Source organism: Borostomias antarcticus, assembly GCF_949987555.1.
Source record: "Borostomias antarcticus genome assembly, chromosome: 13".
NCBI lineage: Eukaryota > Metazoa > Chordata > Actinopteri > Stomiiformes > Stomiidae > Borostomias > Borostomias antarcticus.
In genome coordinates, this window is record NC_140246.1 from 8174529 (window position 1) to 8197797 (window position 23269).

The following is a 23269-nucleotide window of genomic DNA, read 5'->3' on the forward strand; positions in this document are numbered from 1 at the left end:
ACACGCATGCACGCACGCACGCTGACTCTTTTATACATACTGTATACACACAGCTGTAGGCACACACAAACACAGACCCACATGAACGCTCACTCCTGCCTCCATGCACGCAACTGTAGACACACAGGCGCGCACGCACACACACACACACACACACACACATACTCACACACACACACACACACTTAAGGATAATCAGATGCAGTCTAGGAGCTGTCATCCAAACATCTTGCCAAAGCAGGATTGTAAACAGTGCCTCTCCCCAGAGATCCTGACAGGCATTCAGCAGACGCCCGCCGGCGGGTCCTTGCAGCGCCTCGCCGTCCGCCGGCCCACGCGTGGAAGTCAGGGTGATTCAGTCCGGCCCCAGACGAAGCTGCTCATCGCTGAAGCGCTGAATCAGTCTCCCCCCCCACACTCCCACTTTTGTGTTTGTTTAGCCTTTATTCAACATCACCCAGGACTAGTGTTGTCACGATACTGGAATTTCTAACTTCGATACGATACCTTGAAAAGTATCGATACTCGATACCATTTTCGATACCACGGGGAGAAATTGACAACATTGAGGGCATAAAATTTTCGATTTTTTGACCTGCTGAAAGCAGACTGTCTTCCTCAGCCTCGACAGCGCTCCAGACACACGGTCTATATCCAGGCCCTTGCTAATGGCTAGGTGTAGGTTGTGCCCAAAGCAGGGGACCCATGTGAAGTCCTGCTGAAATGTTTTTTTGTTATTTGAGGCATTATCAGTGGTGATGCCAGCCATATTTGACATGTCCAGCTCCCATGTTTCATGTACCATCTCCTCCAACGCCTCCCTCAAGCTGTCCCCTGTGTGCTCTGAGTGCAGCCCAACACAGCCCAAACACCAGCTCTACATGTCCCAGGATTCTGTTATAAACTGCAGAGTTACTGCCATGAATGTGGATGTGGCCCTGCTGGTCCACAGGTCAGTGGTGCATGAAAAGAAGGGTTTCCCCCCCCATGGCTCTCCATGATTTTATCTTTTGTTTCATTGTATAGGGCGGGGATTTCAGTGTACATGAAATGATTCCGTGAAGCATACTTGTTATTTAACTGTCCAAGAAGTTGTCTGAACCCAGGTTTCTCAACAGTATACACGGGGACCTGATCCATGCATATGTACTCTGCTACAGCCCTGTTCAGTTTCTTGGTTTCATTTGATTTTGCATCATACTTTCTTTGTTGTTCAAATACAGCTAGTAGGGTAGGCTGTGTGTGTGTCGCTTTTGTTGCTGTTCGATTCTCCTCAGCTTCTCTCTGGTACTATAAGAGAAGAGAAATATCACTTTTAAAAACCTTGGTTTCTCTTTAGATCCGACCTTTAAAAATAACTATTATCTAATCTAATCTTAGAAATTAAGTAAAGTTAATAGTACTGTGTGTTAAGCATAACAGCATCTGAGTTGATTTACTGACCATTAACTCAAGATTCCTCAGGCTTGATAGCTGGTGCTGTCCTGTTAGCCCAACAGCCATTCTCGAAGCTAAGCTAACTAGCTCTAGTTTACATCCATGAGCTAGCTAGTAGCTAGCTAATTCCCCTCAGCTATTCAGACGCCACATTGACTGCTTTGGCCCATTGCTGGATAGCTTTGAGGGGGATTAGCTATCTTAGCTTCACGTTAGCTATCTTATCTACCGCCCCCCCCACACACACACAGTCAATGCGGCGTTTCGATAGCAAGCTCATGGATGTATTAAACTAGAGTTCATGTATTAAACTAAAGTTAATAGTTTACTGGGCCATTTTGTTTAATGTTTCAGTGATGTTGAAAGTGGAGCTGTCACCCTCTCTAAATTCTTTATAGAGATCCGCGTGTCGGTCCTAGAGGTGTTTTGCTAAATTTGTTGTGTTTGCACCTTTCGTTGGCACTACTCTGGAACAACGCTTGCAAATGGGCTTCGTGGCATCTTTAGCTTTTCCTTCGTCATTTGCTTCAAACCCGAAGTACTTCCAAACAGCACTTCTGCTGTTTTCTTTATCCACGAGTCGCGGAGGCTCTGCACGTGCCATCTTAGGAGCGAGTGAGAGGATTTGTTGACCAGACAGGTCTGTGAGGGGGAGGGGGCGGGGCCATGTGTGCAGAGCAGCAGCGTGTGTGTGCCTGTGTGTGTGTGCCTGTGTGTCAACAACTCGCTGTAGGAGAGAAGACAGAGCGAGAAAGCCAGCTGGTATCGATAGTGTGGAAAATATCGATATTGCGGGAAATTAGTATTGAAACTGTTTTAAATATTCAGAATCGATATGAATCGAAAAATCGATATTTTTGACAACACTACCCAGGACACTGATTATTTGTCTGTTTTCACTGTTCTCAAAACGGGTCACCTCAGGCACTGCTTAATATGCGCAAATGTTGATCAATTCCCTTGCTCGATCTCGCGTCCTCTCTCCCTCGCGCGCACACACACACACGCACACAAACACATGCATTCACACACACAGTGAAGTATAACACATAACTACGAATTGCAGCAGACATTAGTTTAATGTAGGCTAATGTAGGCACATAGACACATACATGCACACACACACATACATGCATGCTTCTCATCTTGTATACTGTATGTTTGAGTACATCTCTGGTGTGTGTGTGTGTGTGTGCGTGCGTTTGTGTGTGTGTGATTGTGTGTGTGTATATTACCTATCCACACAGTCTCTCCTTGCCATCCTCATTACCATGGTAACCCCAGGGGTGCCATTTCTGTGAGCAATTAATCTCATATTAGGATGAATCCTGGTCCTGGTCACCTAATTAGAGGGAGATTGCGCGGAAGTAATGTGTGTGAGAGGGCGTGGCTGACTGGTCCTGGCTGGACCAGTTTGTACACACACACACACACACACACACTTCCATACAGGACTATCACTTACTTCCCCTTTCTCTCTCTCTCTCTCTCTCTCTCTCTCTCTCTCTCTCTTTCACTCTCTTTTTCTGTGCGTATTTCTTTTCTTTCGGTCTCTCTCCTCTCATTGTCTCACATACGTGCGTGCCGCGCGCACACACCGCGCGCACACACACACACACACACACACACTCTGGGGGGGCAGTACAGTAGGAGCCAGCTGGTGAGAGTTGAGCCCAGATCCAGCAGAAGGACAGGTTGCCTCTGAAGCCCCCCCCCCCCCCCCCCTCTCTCTCTCTCTCTCTCTCTCTCTCTAACGCTGCGAAATGAGTTCATTCTCAGCATGTCCAGTCTCTCTCTCTCTCTCTCTCTCTCTCTCTCTCTCTTTCTGTTCCTGTCTCGCTCGCACACTCTGTCTCACTAGAACACTTTATCTACATTCCGTGACTTAATGTGCTCCCTCTGTCCGTCTCTCTATCCTTCTATCTCCGTCTCAATCACTTTTTCATTTTCTTTCTATCCATTTCTCTGATGATCATTATCTCTCCCTGTCTGTGCTTGTGTGCGTGCGTGTGTGTGTGTGTGTCTGGACAGTGCGGCACTGACAGAGGAGAGGAGGAGGAGGAGGAGGGTGGCAGCGTTTGCCTGGGGCTGGTGTTTAATCAGTGTGTAAGCTCTGTGCTGTGTCTGTGGAGGGCTCGTCTGTGTCTGAAACACACCACTAACAATTACAGCACAGGTAGATCCCCGGTCACCAGCAGCACTGCTGCTCACTATTTGTGTGTACAGTGTGTGTGTGTGTGTGTGTGTGTGCGTTTGCGTAAGTTGCACTGTTGCGGAAGTCAACCACAGTACACACATCGCTGGATGAAAAGCCTTGACAGGTTGGGCAGGGCGGGGTGCCACCCACTCGCTCCGCACAGGAATAGTTCGCAGCTTCGTCTAATCACGCTGCGTTCGTGTCTAGTAGTTTTCAAGGTTTTGAAAAAGCCTTCGGCCGCTTGAGTGTTTTTCGACGGCTCTTATTTGATCGGCCCATACCCGCTGAGACGAGCGGACCTGGCGTTTCCAGGGGCCGGGGGGGGGGGGGCGCCACTCTGAGGCTGTTTTGTGCGTCATACAAATACACACACGTGCCATACGTGCGCTCCCATACGTGCGCTGATCATTCGTCGTATTTCTGTCAGGCTCTATCCCCTTCTCTGTCCCTTTTCATGACTCACAAGCACACTTACACACACACACACACACACACACACGCTCGCACGCCCACCAAACATGATCAGACCTCCTCCCCTGTGACACGTGTTGTTTTGGAGCACTGCCTTCATCCATGCAGATAATTATAGCAGTGGAATAATAACTGCCTATTCTCTCCTCCTAAATGACAAATAAAAGTCATTATGTGCTGTGGTTTGAAACCAAATTGGCGCAGAGACTTGAGGAATGCTTAGTTATGAGGACCTGGCATGTTCATTATGGAGCAATAGTGTTTGCCCAAAGTTGAAGATTCATGTTTGTTCTATACTAGCTCTAGTGTATACTATAGCTATACATGTGTACACAAGCTAGTGTTTGTGTTTTAGAGTTACTTTGTGGGAGCCTAGAGGGCCGAGATGATCAAGGCCTATGGTCTCTGTGTGTTTGTGTGTCTTTAAGGAGTGGGTCTCATTCATTCTGAAGGTGACCTGACAGACAGACAGACAGACAGACCGATGGAGCTGCTGTGTGATGCATTAAAATGGATGCTGTGCCCCGACAGGTTAATGTGGCTGAAACGGCAGAGTTGACACAAAACACTCAGTCGTGTGTGTGTGTGTGTGTGTGTGTGTGTGTGTGTGGGGGGGGGTTATCATATTAACATGGCTGACTGCAATCAAATGTGAGGTCAGAGGCTGAGGTTGGAGGGACAGAGGAACAGGACAGGAGTGCCATTAATGTCTGCAGGTATTTTCTCTGCCGACTAAGCCATTGGGCCTGACGGCAGATTTCATTAGGACTCATATCACCCGGAGATTGAGAAAAGTCTTCCTCAGGATAATCGAACCAGACACCTTGACGCTACGGAAGTCAAGTGAGATCCTTGCGAGTCCGATTGGATTATATTGTCTCCCTTGGCAACTGACTGCTGTAACTCACTGGTCCGTTCCAGACTTGTCTGGTCACTGTGCAGCTGGACGACCGTACAGTGCTGTTGCACGCTGCCCACCCACAGTGAGAGAAGGACACGGACATACAAACACACTGATTACATGGCTGGGTACAATTAGGCCACATTCAGGGGGTCATTCTACCTTCATTACCTAAGACTATGCTGCCGGTATTGAGTGAATCATCCTCAACAACACACAGACACACATTCTCACACAAAGACTCACACACACACATGCACACACACACACACACACACACACGCACACGTGTGATTCTCAATTTGATGTGCTAGAGAAAATGAGTATGGAAAGTGATGATAAAGCAGAGAGAGAAGACATTGCGAGGCTAGTGATCGGATGGGCTATTTTTGTCAGAAATGATTCTGCGTTTGAAATTCAAATTTTTCACACATGGTGTTACGTAGCGTGAAACGGGGAGGACTGTCGGGGGAAAAAATTGGGGAAAGTGAAAAGAAATCAGACATCAAAGTATATGGAGATGGAAGGAAGTTGGTCTAATCACGTCCGGTCTCGTACTCTTATAAAAGACATTCTGATCTGAATTATTAACAATCTAAAAGCACCTCACTGATTAAAGATAAAGTCGTCGCGGTTTGAACCTTACGGTTGACAGTTTTTCAGCCTCAGGAAAATGTGCCTCTGCTCTCCAATTCTCAAACCCTTGTCTCACATCCCCAAATTGCACATTATTACAATGCCGCTTGTATCTAATTAGTACAATATTACAACACAGCCAATCTAATTGTGCAGCGGCAGTACAAAGCGGCATAGGCTAGGGAACCAAATGTTGTTTTCGAGGATGAATCAGCCTTTTTGCTTCCCTCTACGTACTGCAGGCTGAACACGGGGCATACATTATTATGAAGCAGACATTATTATGAAGGACTGCAAGGTAATCCACAAGTAATGAGAAAAAGAACAAGCTGTCTAAATCCGCCTGAGATGCACCCAGGCTCCCCAAGCCCGTGTTCATTATTTAAAACGCTAACGTTTTGTCTGCCGTTCACAGTATCCAGTTCAGAGTCCAGACAGTCTTCTGATCAAAGCCAAGGGAAACTGGAACCACTGAAAAATGCCGTTTTAAGGGAGAAACATTTTACTGTGACCCTAGGGACCCCTCTTTGTTAGTCTACATTAAAATTCGAAGCACATTTTGATTTTGATAGTGCTATTAGAGTGTGACTCTCTCTCTCTTTCTCTCTCTCTCTCTCTCTCTCTCTGACAAAGAACAGGTAATGTGTGGCATATTCCTGTTATCCCCCTCTCTTCTCTTTCCCTCTACATCTGTCAGTCTCTCTCTCTCTCTCTCTCTCTCTCTCTCTCTCTCTCTCCCTCTCTGTTTTCCACCCATGTTTCCGTCTGGTGTGTGTGCGTCAGACAGGAACAGATGATATGCAGAATAGGGGCCAAACCCACAGCTGGGGACACTGGGGAGAGGGCCAGGCCTGGCACCTCAACAACTCATCTTATTGGCTCTCTGTGTATGTCAGCCAATAGCAGCTCTTCTCTCGGTTTCTAGTGTTCCGGACCTAACAGTGGTGTCTGTCAGTCCGGGTTTGTTGGAAGTTCTGCCATAGGGAAGGATGTTGTTGGCTATGAATGCTGTGGGCAGTTTTATCAGGTAATCGTGTCATTCCCATAGAGGGCAGTATGGAGCTGCAGAGATGCAGGCAGATCCAGCCAAGCCTGTGGTAAAACACACACACGCACAGTCAAGATTGGGCCTTCATCTGAAAACTGCTGGAAATGGGAGATGAAAAAAAATGAAGGGAAAGAGACAGCGTGTGTGTGTGTGTGCGCGTGTGTGTGTGCGCGCGTGTGTGTGTGTGCGCGTGTGTGTGTGTGTGTGTGTGTGTGTGTCTTTGGCTAGCGTTCTAATGAGAGATGAAGAATATCCTGGGTCCCAAGCAGACTACCTCACATCAATCTTTCAAACACTTTATTGAACCACTCCCACACAACATCTCTTCCTTGAGTGTGTCAATTAGGGATGAGACGGTATGGATTTTACAGTGATGGAAAATACACACTATTGTAATTAAGATCAGTTTATTACTAGCAAGCTTATATTAAATTACAAAATTAACTGTTGCAAGCACCTTGAAATGTGAAGTTTCAGCAGCGCATTATTGTGTAATACCGTAAACGTAATACCGTATACACAGGGAATGTCACGGTTCTAAGACCCTGGACATTTTATACAGCGGTTCACAGTTTTACGGTATACCGTCTCATCCCTAGTGTCAATCACCCATTTTCTGGCACCGTGATGGGAGGAGCCAACCAAACTGACCATGAGGGAGGGGCCTAGGAATGTTGGCCTGGTGGCGTTGGCTGTATGTTTGTATCTAAAATACTCTTCCGACAACGGTCAGGTTGATGTGTTTCAGGCTAAAGACATGTTCAGTGAACCATGTCATGATAGTCAGCAAGAAGGAGAGACTTGTAAACGTTAACATTTATAGTATAAATATTTTACATTTCTCAATGATTCAATAAATGGTCAAGTCGTTGACAAACAAAGGTTTGATGAGAACCTCCACTGAATTTCTGCTAAAGAGCTTAAATCCATCTCTTTGTACTTGACTGACTTTAACTTTGCAGACTGACTCTGAAAAGAGTTTGAATGGGAAAAGGCTAAATCTGTTCCGTTTGAAAAGGCGATGTACTTAAGGACAGGAAAGTGTAATTGTGCTGCTGCATTGTGGCCCTATTCAACTGTTCCAGTAAGAGGGGAAGGGAAAGAGAGATGGAGGCAGACAGAGAAGGGCTGTAGTTACTTATACTGTAGTAAAACCCTCAGTCTGTAAATGTTTTTATGGAATGTGTAGGGTCCTCTCCTCTGCAATTGGGGGTGTAATAATAGCAGTTTAATAGCTGTTTTTCGCCCTCACCAGCACACTGCTGTCCCATAGGGCTCCATGTGTGTCCCCATCATGCATCCCATATTTAAAGAGGCACGTCGTGACAATTTGTTGCGACGGGCTCCCGCTAATGAGGCAAGATGCCCCTGGAGTTACACTTGACAGTCGGCCCTGGTTGAGTCTCGTTAGGCGACCTGAACGTTGAAGCTGCTCACCGGTCCACATGTCCAACGTCAGTGAGACTGGGGGAGGATTATAGCTTCTGTGCTATTGTCTGTCTGTAGAAAATGCCCGATTTGGAAAGGTGTTGGTGGGTTATGCACTGTGTAGAGTCATACAGTAGAATGCAGCGTTTGATTGGCTGTGAGAGTAATACAGTAAAATGCAGCGTTTGATTGGCTGTAAGAGTTATATACAGTAGACTGCAGTGTTTGATTGGCTGTGAGAGTTATATACGGTATTTGGCTGTGAGAGTTATATAGAGCGTTTGACTCGCTGTGAGAGTTATATAGAGCGTTTGATTGGCTGTGAGAGTTATATACAGTGTTTGATTGGCTGTGAGAGTTATAGGGTGACGGCTCATGCTCAGCCTCATTTTCCCGGCAGCGTGCAGCGTGCCCTCTGGCCTGGAATTAGAAATACTAGAAATATCTGCAACGTCCACATTGTGTGTACATTATGTGTGTGTGTGTGTGTGCGTGCGCGCCTAGTTGCAATACAGTACCTTACTGTATGTGTGCTTATGGTATCATAGTGTGTGTTAGCATGTTCATGTACCGTGTGTGTGTGCATATTGTCCATGTAAATGTGGTCATGCATGGTGGTGTGCTCCTGACTCCTGCCCATGTGAGTTCCCAGCGGGGGCGATGGTCTGGGAGCGGACAGGGTTAAACAGGGCTGGAGTGATCCTGTCGGACTGGGCTGACTCTGTCCACTGGAGCTGAAAATAGGGCTGGGCTGCAGGCTCTCTCTCTCCCCTTCCCTCCTCCCCCTCTCTCTCTCTCCCCCTCCCTCTCTCTCTCTCTCCCTCTCTCCCAATTTCTCTGTTCGTTGCGGGGACTCACACACGGCTGAAACACTGTCAAATGGACATCAGACTATCATCTCTTTTGTTCTTTCTCCCTTTTGTTCTCTCTCTCTCTCTCTCTCTCTCTCGTTCATTATATCCATTTCACAATGAGTCCCTTGACATATCCCAGAAATATCCTCTGCTTGCATCCCTTCATCACCTGCATTCGGACATTATATATCATCCAGCCATCAGATTTATTTCAGATATAGCAATAAGTGATACAGTGATGGTTATAATACCCACCACTATATTCTGTATAATAGGGTTGGTTGGCTGGTCCTCTCTGGCAGAGAGACGAGAATTGTACTGGCATTGTTTTTATATAAAGCCATAATGGGGGATGGTCCAAATTATATCACTTCTTTATTAGAATGGACCGCTGGACCCTATGCTACCATGCCTAGAGTTTGTACTGCACTTGGTAGATCTTCCTTCAGCTTCTGTACCCCTGACTCATGGAACCCCCTGCAAGGCACATTGAAACTAGCCACTCTAGTGTCCAGGGGTTGGTTTAGAACATTGGTGACCAAGCAAGTCACCAGTTTGTAACGGTTTTTAAATTTGCGCGAACTTTTTATTGATTTATTTTTATTGCTAATTGGATCTGGTTTATGTAATTTAGTTTATTGTTTATGTAATATTGTTTCTTGATGTTGATTAATGATATGCCACACTGCAAATGAGTATGACTACATTTACTAACTAAAGCTTGAATATGCTGTTTGATTTTGAGCCATTTTAATACAAGTTCAACCACAGGCTCATAACATTGTAATTTTTACATTAAATCAGTATGTGGACTTGGAACTAATTGCACTGTGCTGGAGAATGTTCCTTCAGGTTCAGTGTGATTATCACCTGTGGAACACAAATGATGCAATTACACACCTGAAAACTTGTCTGTTTCCCTGTGGACCAGATAGCTAACCCCATGAGAACTGCTACGCTAAGTAGTATTCTACAAATGTATCTCTCTCTCTCTCTCTCTCTCTCTCTCTCTCTCCCTCTCTCGATGGAGAAGTGTTTTGATTTTTAAAAGTTCAAGTACTTTGTTAGTCATAGTCAAAGTATTGTGCTGCGTTCCTCTCAGGCCTCAGATTCCCTCTTGAACCTGCACTTCTGCAAAGGTACTGTTACTGTTTTATTACGTCTCAATGCTCCAAACTCATGACCTGCTCCCCCCTCCGAGTAGTCACAACCTCATCTCGTCCCTCGTGTGTCTGTGTGCGAGGAGGTTCTCGGGGCGTCTCTCGTTAATTGTTACCTGACCTCTGCTCGTTCGGTGTGAAATGATTCTAGAGGTCGTAGTGGAGCAATACTGGGAACGCAACGCTGCATCAATTAAGCAGAATAAGCCGAGAGCGCATCAATATTTATTTCATCTGCATACAGATGAGATTGGATTTTAAGCAGCCATATGCTGATGAACACGTCCGGGAGGGAGGGAGGGAGAGAGGGACGAAATGCTTAACAAGAACAAGAGTATCCCTGTAAATCTACAATGCAGTACGAATATATGCAGGCCAGGCATGTTTGTTTCTGTGCGTGTTTGCGTGTGTGCGTGCGTGCGTGTGTGTGTATTACTCAATTATTATGTATATTATACTATCATATATATGTGTGTGTACAGTACTGTATGTACGTGTATGTAAGCATATTGTGTACACCCTAGATGCTTGCTCGTGTCTATAAAATTTATCACTTGTTAAATGACCTATCAGCATGATATCAATGGAACTATATTTGGGCCCCTGCAATGTATTTTTAAAATGCGGACTTAAATAAATCATTCAAATATGCGTTTGTGTGTATGTGTACGCATGTGTGTGTACGTGTGTGTGTGTGTGTGTGTGTGTGTGTGTGTATCATGCTGCAACTGGATAGCATGAACCTCTGCTTTTCTGTTTTCTTTATGGTTTTATACCACAACAACGTTAGTCATAACGACAGGCCAAACACCACCATCCGGGGACCACTAATGAACATTAATGGCCTATAACTCGGCCCCTCCAAGTACCCTATACACATGGGCGAAATTTCCACTCGGGACAGGGGGGACATGTTCCCCCCACTTTGCAAATTCCTGTTTTTCAAAGACCTGTGTTTCTGTGACCCTCTTAAGTTGAGATATGACTGTTTAGGCGCGGGAGGAACACTTTTGTTTTCACCGCTACTGCGAACGACACCGCACATGAGTGTGTAACTAGTGATTAAAGAGAAAGGGACATCCGAATGGAAAAAAAAAGGTTGCACCATACAATATGTGCACTCACACAAAGGCTCCCAATTATATTTCGAGGTTGCACCGATTAAATTTCGGGAGCATACAGTATACGACCAAAACGGTTGCAATTTTGAGCCCTGGGTCAGATGAGGTGGTGCCTTTGGAAAACAGGGAGGGTAAGGCAGAGAGAATCAACACTGAGTTGCATGTAGGTTATGTGTTGTATAAAGTATGAAAAGCAGAATTCCTCGCACTGCTCTTACCTCACTGTAATCTTGGACTCACACCAAGACTTTTTGTGTGATGTGTGCTAAACCTGAAGACCTGGCATGACTGGAAGGCTTTTTCTGTAAGACCGGACCTCCAGGCCAGATACAGAGTGGAGAAATTGCTTCCAACTGCTGGACATGGAGGAAGGTCCTAATGCAATGTACACACTGCAAGCCAGGGAGTGTGTGCCAGTGGTGGAGAGGACCAGAGCTTCCCCAAGGTCCAGGCATCCGGAGGTTGTAGCGGCACGGGAAAGAGTTGAGAAGGCTTGCTGACGTCTTGGCCAAGAGAAGACTATGGGGAGCCGGTTAGCAATGAATGAGGCAAAGCAACAGCTCTTCAACATCTCAGAGAGGAGCTAAAGGAAAAGGAGCGCAGGGTTGAGGCAACCTGAGGGGATAATACAGTGAGGCCTGGAAGGTCATTAACAAGATGCGTGGAAGAAAGTGAACACTTGGTTTGCTTACTTCAGGAACCTCCTAGGCACCCACCCGACAGTGGAGGAAGCAGAGGAGGAGATACCTGCGGTCCTCGAAAATCGCAATATTGACGATGGCCCCTTCACAGCGGCAGAGCTCGCCAGAGTGAAATCCACTCTGAAGCAGGGAAAGAGTGCTGGGCCAGACAGCATTCCCCCAGAGGTCTTTAAGAAGTGTGACCTTGATGACATCTGCAACCTTGACCTAATGAAAAATAACAAGCCTGATATACAGCATGGTCTCTCTCCAACATCATCCCAGTGCCTAAATCCGGGGATCTCTCAAAGCCGAACAACTACCACGGCATAGATGTACAACCGCATGATACTTAACAGGCTGCGGAGCACCATCGACCCACACTTGAGAGAGAACCAGAATGGCTTTCCAGGGGGGAGGTCCACAGTAACTCGGATCTTGGCCCTAAGGAGGATCATCGAGGAGGTGAAAAAGAACAACCTGACAGCGGTGCTGTGCTTCATTGATTTCAAAAAGGCATTTGACTCAATACACAGAGGTGTCATGATGAAAATCCTTAAGGCCTTTGGTGTTCCCCCAATTTACTTCGGACCATAGGGACCATGTATTCGAACACAAGGGCAAGGGTTGTGACGCTGGATGGCAATAGTGAGGATTTTGACATCATGGCGGGAGTGTTACAAGGGGACACCCTTGCACTTTCCTCTTCATAATAGTCCTGGACTACGCACTGAGGCAGGCAATCCAGGGAAGAGAGGAGAAGCTTGGCTTCACTATAACACCTAGGAGGTCGAGAAGATATCCCGCTGCAATCCTAACAGACCTGGACTACGCTGACGACATCAGCCTGATATCTAACCACTTGAAGCAAGTACAAGAGCTCCTGACCAGAGTGGACCAAATGTGCCAAGGTGGGTCTTGGTCTGAATCCTAAGAAAACTGTAGTCATCACCTATAACAACCCTGCAGAGGTCGCTGGATGGATGCTACACCAGAATGCTACGTGCAGCATTGGACATAAGTCATAACGCGCACATCAGTATTGAAGATCTTTACGGAGAGAGGCCAAGCTGGTGTTATGGGAGCCATCTCCATGGCGCAGACACAAGTCGCGAGGATGTCCTACTAAAACATTTGTGGACATAATCAAGATGGAAAAATCACATTTCCTGTCATAACACTTGTGAACCCCCTCCACCCCAAACTAAAGTTTCGCCCTTGCCTATGCAGATGAGATCATACGGCCTATGTATGCTGAGGTCAAAGGCTAAACACTGGCCGCTCATTGGCCCCCGGTCGCTGGAGGGGGATTCTGGGGCTTTTTGACAGTGACGCTGATGAGTTGTCAGGAGCGTGCGGGTCATGGCCGCCTGCCGCCATTGGCTCTGAGCATGGAACTCCCTTGGGGCGACTGGACAGCGCGCGCAGGGCCGCTGCGGTGACGTGTCGCTGGTGACAGCGCACATCTCGGTGCCCGCGGAGGGAAGAGCCGCCCGCGTTTCGTAGGAGCGGTTTTCTGGCGAGAGCAGTACTGGCGTTGGGAGCTGTCAGGGGCAGTTTGGGTCCACCACTCGCCCCCTCAGTGAGACAAACTCATGAGACATGACAGGTGGAGTCTCCCTCTCGACCAAACTCACGGGAGAGTTGGGGAGGGGGATTGCTCACAATAGATGCTTTAAAGTCCCTATACAGGAGGGAGTCTTAACTCACTTTTACTCTGACTCATCCCTGGTTTTGTTTGCCGAGAGAGAGAAATGAGAGCGAGAGAGAGAGAGCAGTAGACGACAAGAGAGGACTTTCAAGTCAGTGGATAGCTGGTAGCCCTCAGGAGAGCTTTGCTCTCTCCTTCACCTATCTCTCTCTCTCCCTTCTTACTGTATTTTGAGATGCACTCCTCTCTGCGAGGGCGTTTTAAGAACAAGGAGCAGCCAAGCCACACTATCGATCATTGTGGAAAAACACCATGTTCCTCCTCAGTGAGCCCAACCCGCCAGCTGTCTTGACACCAGGGTCAATTTCTTCACAAAGTGGACCGCCAAATGGCCTCAGCTTTGCCAGCTGGAAACTGTGTACGTTTGGTTGTTGTTTCACCCCTCTCTCTCTCTCTCTCTCTCTCTCTCTCTCTCTCTCTCTCTCCCTCTCTCTCTCTCTGGGAGGGGTTATGTCACTTGTAATTACCTCCAGACAAATGGATTGAACTGACTGCTGTTGAATTTGTAATTAACCTCTTCACACAGTGAGAGAATCAATGTGGCACCGTGTTGCATCGTCGGAGGGGAGGTGCAACAGTGGCTGGTTTCAGGAGAAAAATAATGCTGATTGGCTCAGAACTGCTTTTGAGGATTTCGTCAGACAGGCGCTTTTCCTCCACAGAATAAAGATGTTGGAGACCCGCGATTGGTGTTTCAGACAGTGTGTGTCCGTGTGTGCGTATGTGTGACGTGCCTCGTCTATGTGTTTGCGCTCCTGAGCGCATCATGCGGTACTTTCCTCAGCCCTGGATTTTTTGCGTGAAAGGTGTTCGGACGGGGGATCGTCATTTGGGAAACGCAGTCGGGCCTCTCCCTTGTGCCCAGTAAAGCAGCGACAAAGAACCTGCTGCCGCCAGGCGTTTTTGGACGGTGGGCAGTGATTGGCTGCAGTTGTCCTGTTGTGAACATAGCAGATTGGGGGAGGCAGTCGGTTACACCACAGGAGGTGGCTGAGCACAGACTCTCTGAGTCATCAGCACCCGAGCATAGACCCCCTCTGCTCCAGAGTGTGTGTGTGTCTTGTCTGTGTGTATGTGTGTGTCCTGTGTGTCGTATGTGGGTGTGTCCTGTGTGTGTGTCCCCTGTGTGTCGTGTGTGTATGTGTCCTGTGTGTGTGTGTCCTGTAGTTCCGTCTGTGTGTGTGTGGGTCCCCTGTGTGTGTGTGTGTGTGTGTGTGTGTGTGTGTGTGTGTGTGTGTGTGTGTGTGTGTCAGCCACCCCGCGGTTCCCTCTGTCTGCGATTCAATTTAAAACAAATATTTCATCGACATTTCCCCTCTGAGCCGCGCAGTGTCACAGTTCATTAAAGCGTAATTGAATAAAAATATTCAACACCGTCTGCGAGTACAGCGCCGTCCTCCCCCCACGCTGTCTCTATGGCAACATTTACACAGAGCGTGGCCTCAAGGCGTGCTCGCTCTCCCGAAGGTACGCACGCCCCGTCCACCATCCCTGACATTACCCTCCCGTAACTCGCCTCCGCCTCCGTAGTTAAACGCGGCGAGCGGCAGGGCGCGTGATCAGATGCCGGCGTTTTCAATCCGTGTCCCATCGACCTCCATCACCAGCGCTGCGGAGTCCCGTGCACTGATTGGGTTAGTGCAATTAGCCGGGCACGCTCGGTTTTAACGAAAGTGGCAGCTACTGCAGCAGACTCCGCACTATCCCCGGGTCCTAAACTAGCCGGCCGCTAGTATCAACGAGGCCTGGGTCCCTGGTTCCGGTTCCCTCGAGTCCCTGGTTCTGGTCCCGCACAGTTCCAGATAGACCCGCTCCCTTTACCTCTCAGCCGCCGACACCTACCCCCCCAGCCTGGTGGCCAGGGCTCACCCAACGCTATGGCCGGCCACATGTGCAGAGTGGCATCTAAGAGACAAAATGGCCGCACCGACTCTTGTTTTCCAGACTAGAGAGAATTGTGTGACTGTAGCTGTAAATGACTCTTGTTGCGTTGACTCTGCTGCACTGCGTGTGCGTGCGTGCGTGTGCGTGGGCCGATTAATAGCCATTGACAGCGTCCACTCCCACTAGGACTGGCAAAGGCTGTAAATCCCATAGTAATCAGAGCAGAGGATAAGCACTCTGTCATAGAGGGTGGCCTCCTCCTCATCTCCTCCTCCCCCCTCTCTCCTCGCCACTACATTCCTCTCTTCTCATCTCCTCTCCTTCCCTCTCCCCTCCGGTTCTGTATAGATTTCCCACAACTCGATAGCCGTAAGTGACTCACAGGACAGAAGTGATAACCAAGCCAGGCACCACCTCAAATTCCATCTCCTCTACACACATCTCCCCCTCTTCCTCTCCCTCTGTCTGAGCTTCTGACCGCGTCATCCTGGGGACGGGGAGCTAAATTTCAGCAAGCAGCTAAAACTCAGTCCAGCTTGTCCAAAGCTTTGGCTGGGTTGTCGGAGATGCTAACTATCAGCTTAGCCTCAACTAGGTGGTCGGTTGCGTGTGGCAGGTCTTATGCTGGCGTAGTATCGCTGTGTAATTGGCCAAAAACCGGTCACTTGTCGTAACGCACAGGGCCCAGGGTGGCTGGACGACGCGTCAATCAGAAGGGTGTTCTACCATTCATAAAGCGATCCCAGTGAATGATCCAATTATCCAAGCTCTATTGCGACTTTTTAGATGAAGAAGTAAAGCAATTTTTGAGAATGCTATTTTCTCTTCCTCTCTGTCTCTGTCTCTCTCTCTCTCTGTGCAGTTTGTGTTCACTGCGTAATGGAAGTGATATTGTTGTTGCAGAAAAACTGGGTAGCTAGAACAGACTTAGTCTGGACATGCCTCAGTGAAAACACCTTTTGTGGATAATGTGTTTGTGAGTGTGAGAGAGAATGAGAGCAAGAGAGAGAAAGAGAGAGACAGAGAGAGGCTCTTCACAGTCTTGGAAAGGCCCTGAGACATTGCCAATATTGTTTCTTGTGTACTTGTGTGTACTTGAAGAGCACATTTGAGATTGTAATAGAAAATCCAGTCATAAAACGTTCTCTTTTAGTGGTCCCCCTGAAAGAGGCGCTGGCACAATGTCATGTTCACTGTCTGAACAAGCTGCTTTTGCCCGAGGCAGGCGAAAAGTTATTTCATACTCCCTTGAGCCCGCTAGCCATTCCAAAAGGGCTCACCGTACACCGAGTTTTCTTTCTCTGAGTCCTGGAATCACCCCCACCTGCTCCTGGTGCTGCTAACGCCTGGGTGCAGAGATGAGTAGCGAGCGTCTGAAGTGTGTATTGTGGCGAGGTGGCAGCTATTTGATAGGCCTGTCTGGTGTGTCTCCCCCTCATATCATACACACACTCCAACAAGACCTTTTTCAGCTGTTGACACTGTGAATGAATAAGTAAGCAAGCACTGATAAAAATGCATCTCATTTCTGACATTCACTCAGAGATGGAAGAGATAGAGATAGAGGAGGAAAGAGAGAGAGAGAGAGAGAGAGACTTGCATACAGACAGACAGAGAAGGGGGTAGGTGGGTATAGAGAAGAAAGGATTGGCTTAGGTTGGTTGGGTAGAACCTGTTTCACATCCTGGTTTGAAGTTTTGAATGATTTTTGACGTACTGGAGAATGATACAGTCACGTCGTGTTTCTCAACCGGCGCCTGGATGTGATGTATTGACTGAAGTCGATGCTAGACTCTCCCCCCACCCCTCCAACGGCACATCCTCATGCGCTAAAAAGTCGGGAGTCTAGCTGTCAATCACAGGTTCAGGTGTCACATCATCATCTGCATCTTTTTACTCCTCGTGTCCCCTTTCCTCCTGATTTATATGCATAGTACGGTCATTTTGTTGACGACAACACCAGCAGCACTCCCGAGGACCGTTCTATACGCCTTCTGATCGATTCCAGACGAATCATAAGAGAGCTCTGCCATTTTGATAGAGATTCCAGGTAATAGCCATTTTAATAGAGCCCCCCCCCCCTTCTTCCCCGTCGATGTGCATTGTGGTGGTGACCCCGGGACTGAGCAAGGGAACGCCGGGGCTTGTGATGGACACATTCCATTTCCTGCTCCAGTAGCACCATTGGCGCGGGAGATGGGCCCCGTCTCATTCCAGGGCCGAAGAGCAGGGCCTCCCGCAGGGAGACCCGGGTGGAGCACACACACACAGTCCAATTTCCACGCCGACGGGAGCGCTCTCCGAGTGGTCAGGGTGGAGCTGTCACCTACAGTATGGCAGGGGCTTTACAGAGAGAGAGAAAGAGAGTGTGTGTGTGATGCTGATACTGAATGTCAGTGTCGGCTGGACAGAAAGACAGCATGCACTTTAGATTAAACGAATGTGTCTGGTGCAATTGGCGAGGTTTTGGCCGACCGCAGTCTCCTAATTAGGCTAATTATCTAAACAGCTGTCTGTTGCCCCCTCTCTTACTTCACGCACCCACACCCGCACCCACACACACAAAATAGAGTCATTATGTGTTTCGGGCTGCCCTGGTGTGTGTCTAGGCTCAAATGCACGTTGACAGCAGACGCTATGCTGCTGTTGAAAACAGAAACCACAGTGGAACCGGATGACTCTGAAGCGTACTTTCGTATGCTACTGACATCTTTATATTCCCATGTGTCTTTTCATCGCGTGTGTGTGTGTGCGTGTGTGTGTGCGTGTGTGTGCGTGTGTGCGTGTGTGTGGGGATGAGCGTATTGCTTGGGGGTTCTTAAGTCTTTTACAGTATGAGAACCTGTCATCATTCTTTGTAAATGTACCTTTTTTCACATTTAGAACAATTACAGTGAGTTGTCTCCGGCGTAGTCTCGACTGGGTTTGCTGCCATTGGTGCACTTACCCTGATTATCGAGTGCCTTTACCTCAGGGGAACTCGCCAACAGGCTGGTAAACATCTCCAGGCCAGGCTAGGCTTAGCTGAGCTACTGGAGCTGGCTAGCATGCTAGCACCTCTCTCCTCAGAAGCCCCTGAGGTAAACAGCTGGTCCCTTGTTTTCAGTCTCTCTCCACAGGCTGCTCGCTGCTCCCCGGGGCTTCTGCTAACACCTGCTTAGCTCGTAACCTCGTACTCTCCTGGAGAACTACAACAGACTTGACTATTCCCCCGCGACGACGACTCCCTCAGATGTTTCTGGAGGCCGGAGGAGGCTGTCGACCTTATGTGGACAAGAAAAAAACGGCTACAGCGGTATAAGCTGCTACTGTATCTCTCCCTGCTAGCCTCAAGGTCAAACTTCAGAGGCAGGTTGTGCTATATCGTAGCTATATCTTTTAGAGACCATTTTATTGTAAGCTTTGTAAGTGTCGATCAGGGTGATTTCTTGGGTGATTTTGTCTCGAGTGCTTGAGTACCGGACCTGCTCAGGTTGGCTCTCTCACTGCCGTTGCGCTGTCACTCCCTGTCCCCCCTCCCTCCTCCGCGTTATCAGCGCTGAGGCGATGGCGTACTGTAGCTGTCATGAGAGGAATGAGGAGCAGCCTCTCGTTGTCCCTGGAGAGAGAGAGAGACGCTCCTCAGTGAGCTCATCAGATCTGCTGCCAGGGGTCACCTCCTCCTCCTCTTCCTCATCATCCTCCCTCACTGACTCCAACCTCTCCAAACTTAGCTGAGGTCACGCACGCACACACACACAAGCACACACACACACACACACACACACACACACAAGCATTTGCCAACATGCTGTGTGCACAGGCAGGTGCTCACACAAACACTCGCACGCACACGTGCACACACATAGACACACACACACAAACATATACACACTCATACAGTGCAGTGTGTCGTTTATGCAGCCCTGGGTCAGAGGACAGTCCTGTTATTGCTCGCCCCAGAGGACCTTGTTCCATGACAGCCAGTATTAGTTAAGATGGAGGTCACATACTGAGCCTGGAAGAAAGACGGGCTCCCACAGGCATGTACTTCTCAATACAACAGATACACAGAGACGGAGCGCTGCTGTCCTGGAGTATGTTGTGTGTGTGTGTGTGTGTGTGTGTGTGTGTGTGTGTGTGTGTGTGTATGGCCTTCACTGCAAGTTTGTGCAGTGTGTGAGTGAGAGCGCGAGGGGGGGGGGGCAGATAGAGAGGAAGAAAGGGTCTCTATGAACAAACGAGGCTCAGGAGAGTTTCTGGAGTCCACAGACAAAGTGCTGATGCCAGCGTTGTGATAGAAGTGTCCTACTGTCATTATTTCCACAGCAGCAGTCCACTCAATTAACAAACTAATTAGGGGCCACATTGTTTCAGTCCGACGACAGCTGTGGGTGGCAGCGTCTCTAAGCTCTAGCACAGCTCTCTGGCTTTTTCTCACTGTTATACAATTCTTAATCCTCAGGTAGCCTAATAACTAATACGATAATATATTATATTGTCTGTATGTATATTTCTGCATTAGGCTATCCAAGAAACAAGAAATAGTCACTTTGGACCCATTTTGAGTCTCCAATTTCTTCACACTTTGGTATAATAAACTGCTACTCATAACATTGAGAACAATAATAATAAAAAAAACACAATAACCTCTGCTTCTTTCGTGTGTCACTGGTGTTGATGAGGTGCAAGGTCATCGGTAAGCTGAGGGGCATCTGCTGTGGGCGGGCTGGCGTTCTGTGTCACTGGAGAACAGCAACCACGGACGCGTGCAAATATACTTAATACTGCAGTACCGATAGTCCCTCACAGGGGGCGCCGTAGGACCTCATAATCCCCGCGAACCAATAGAAAGAGCGACGCGCTCGTGATAGGTCCCCTCCGCCAGAGCTCAGCTTCCTCTGTTGCCTCCCAACGGTCCCTCCCTCCCTTATTCCTCCTCCCCCCGCCCCCCCCCTCTCTCTCTCTCTCTCTCGCTCTCTCTAACTCTCTCACGCGCGCGCACACTCTCTTCTCCTCTCTTTCCTTCTTCGTCCTCTCTGCCGCGCGCTCTCTCTTCTGCTTCCTCTCGCGCTCCCTTGGATGAGTTTTGCCGCCGAGAGGGAGGTGTTGGTGGTCCGGGGCTGACGGACAGACAGACAGACAGACAGACAGACAGACAGACAGACAGACAGACAGACAGACAGAGACAGACAGAGACAGACAGAGACAGACAGACAGACAGACAGACAGACAGACAGACAGACAGACAGACGCAGCAGACCGCGACTAAGCAGAGACAGGGACGAAGGGGAGGCAGGTACAGTATACCGCGAGTTGAGCGGGGGGGGGCTTGCTGGAGTTGTGACCGGAGGAGAGGGATATCGCCACTGCCGTTCAGGAGCTGAGCGGAGCGGAGGAGACGCTCAGTGCTCCGGTCGAGCCGCTTGTGGAGATACCTCGTACCTGTGGAGAGAGAGAGACAGACAGGACACCGATGCAGCTGGCTGGACGCGCGACGGCGCAAGAGGTGCCGTTCGTTCCGATGTGTGTGTGTGTGCGCGTGCGTGTGTCAGCTTGGGGGGATTCAGTGTGCGTGTGTGTGTGTGTGTGTGTGTGTCACAGTCACTGGTTTTTACCATGTAAATTCATTGGCATGGCTCCCGTTCTGCTGTTGTAAATTGGCTGGTTGTAGCCTACTGTTTAGTTTACTTGGCTCTAGTACAGGTGCATTTTTTGATGACAATTTAATGCTTTGATCATTTCTGGTTTTGCGTGAGTTTGTGTGTGTGTGTGTGCATACGTACGTGTGTATTTGCATGCACATACATCTATGCATGTGTGTGTGTGCTGTAAATAAAACATTTCTTGAGCATTACAGAAAAACACGCTCGTCTAAACTAGGTTATTCATGAATTAATCTGACTTCTGGAGCCTCATTACCCATAAGTCTGTCTTCTGACAAGATTCCCGTTGGCTTGGCTGTCTCAGCCCGGGGCTGAGAGACAGAGACGGAGAGAGAAAGATAGAGAGGGATAAGAGGACCTAAGTGAGACCAGGCGTGGTGCCAAATCGGCGTGTTTTTAGTGGGATGTTAAAGGTTAAAGTCCCACTGATTGTCACACACCTGAGTGTGTGAAATTTGTTCTCCGCATTTGACCCATCCCCTGGGGGAGCGGTGAGCAGCAGTGGTGCTGCGCTCGGGAATCATTTGGTGATCTAACCCCCCAATTCCAACCCTTGATGCTGAGTGCCAAGCAGGGAGGCAATGGGTACCATTTTAATAGTCTTTGGTATGAAGGTTAGGGGAACATTCCTCTCTCCCCCTGACTAATGTGTCCACCTATAGTTGAGCAGTGACATTGACGAGTCCATCCATACTCGCCGCATCACCAGGAGTCTCCCGTCACGTCACGCCAGCGTGACGCTGCTGCTACCCCCAGTCCCCCCCCCCCCCACGACAGACTCTGTTCTCTGCGGTCACCACGGCCGGAGACAGTGGAGGGTGAGTGCGGCACCTACTATAAGAATGATGCTGATAATAGCTCTATCTCTCTCTCTCTGACTCCCATGGGGCTTTGCCCTTGCCCCCCCCCCCCCCCCGCCCCTTTCTCTCCCTCCTTCGTTCCCTCCCTCCCACTGTCCTGCTGAGCTAGCAGGATTTACAGGGGGGCCGAGTGATGGTTCATTCACAGCACCGGGAACAAGGGGGGGAGGAGTGAATGGGAATGATGGGATGGAGGAGGAGGATGAGGGATTGAGGGAGGGAGGGGAGGGGGGCGGGGGGTGTTGTGTTGAAAGACCCCCCCTGGGGGACCCCACCGCTGATTAATGTGTAGAAATTTCAGCGCACGTGTTTGACTCGCACTTAACACAATCGCTAAACCCACACTAATGCCCCACAGATGCTGCAGCTGCAGAGTCACGTCAATTAGTTGTTGACATCTTTGCGTGATTTGATGGGATTAACATATTGTGTGCAAATTTTGGGTAGGACTGTGTACTCAACCATCTCATGAATAATTAAGTTCAGAAGCCAACTGAACTAGTGGGGGAAAACCGATTTGAATGTATTTGGATTTTGTTGCAAACTGCTTTTGAGGCTAATTTTAAGGCTCACTGATTTTGAGGCTCACTGATTTTGAGGCTAACTGATTTTCAGGCTCACTGATTTTGAGTGTGATTTAGGTTGATCACTGATGGCACTAAACGGCATGTTTTTCCTCCTCCAGGGGGCGTCATAGACAAGGACCTGCGCCATTACCTCAACCTACGCTTCCAGAAGGGCTCGGTGGACCACGAGCTCCAACAGATCATCCGGGACAACCTTTACCTGCGCACCGTCCCCTGTAAGTAACTCCTGCCCTCCCCCTCCTGCCCCCTCTTCCCCACAACTCTCTCCCGGCTGTGTGGTTGGAGGCACCTAGTCTGCAGTGGGCAGTGAGAGCGTGTCGATTTGGAAGACGCTCACGGACGCGGCATCGACTCGAAGCTAAGAGATTGTCCGAGCTTGGGAAGTATACCTAAAGAGCATACCCACCACCATATAAACCACAAAGGATGACGCTGGTTGAGTGACGCCTCCCCCCCACTGTCCTCAGCGCTGACTCTCCTAACGATCTGGCTGGGGGTCTTAACTGATTACCACAGCGGAGGGTTCGGACAGGGCAAGTCCCGGCCTGGCGGTCCCAGGTGAGGTCGCGCTGAGATTGGGGACTTGGCTCGCCGACTCTGTAATTAGCATCTGGACCTCTGGCAGCCACGGCGGGGGCCCGCTTTTAGG

General features: G+C 48.8%; 1 protein-coding gene across 1 annotated transcript in view; it reads left to right on the forward strand.

Annotated features, from left to right (window-relative positions):
- magi2a (membrane associated guanylate kinase, WW and PDZ domain containing 2a) overlaps positions 1–23269 on the forward strand; it is a gene marked incomplete at both ends in the record, with an annotated part of 152149 nt that overhangs the window by 17398 nt on the left and 111482 nt on the right. The window contains one exon of the mRNA XM_084448128.1: positions 22719–22835. Coding sequence (XP_084304254.1) covers positions 22719–22835 — 117 coding nt within the window. The remainder of the gene's footprint in view (positions 1–22718; positions 22836–23269) is intronic.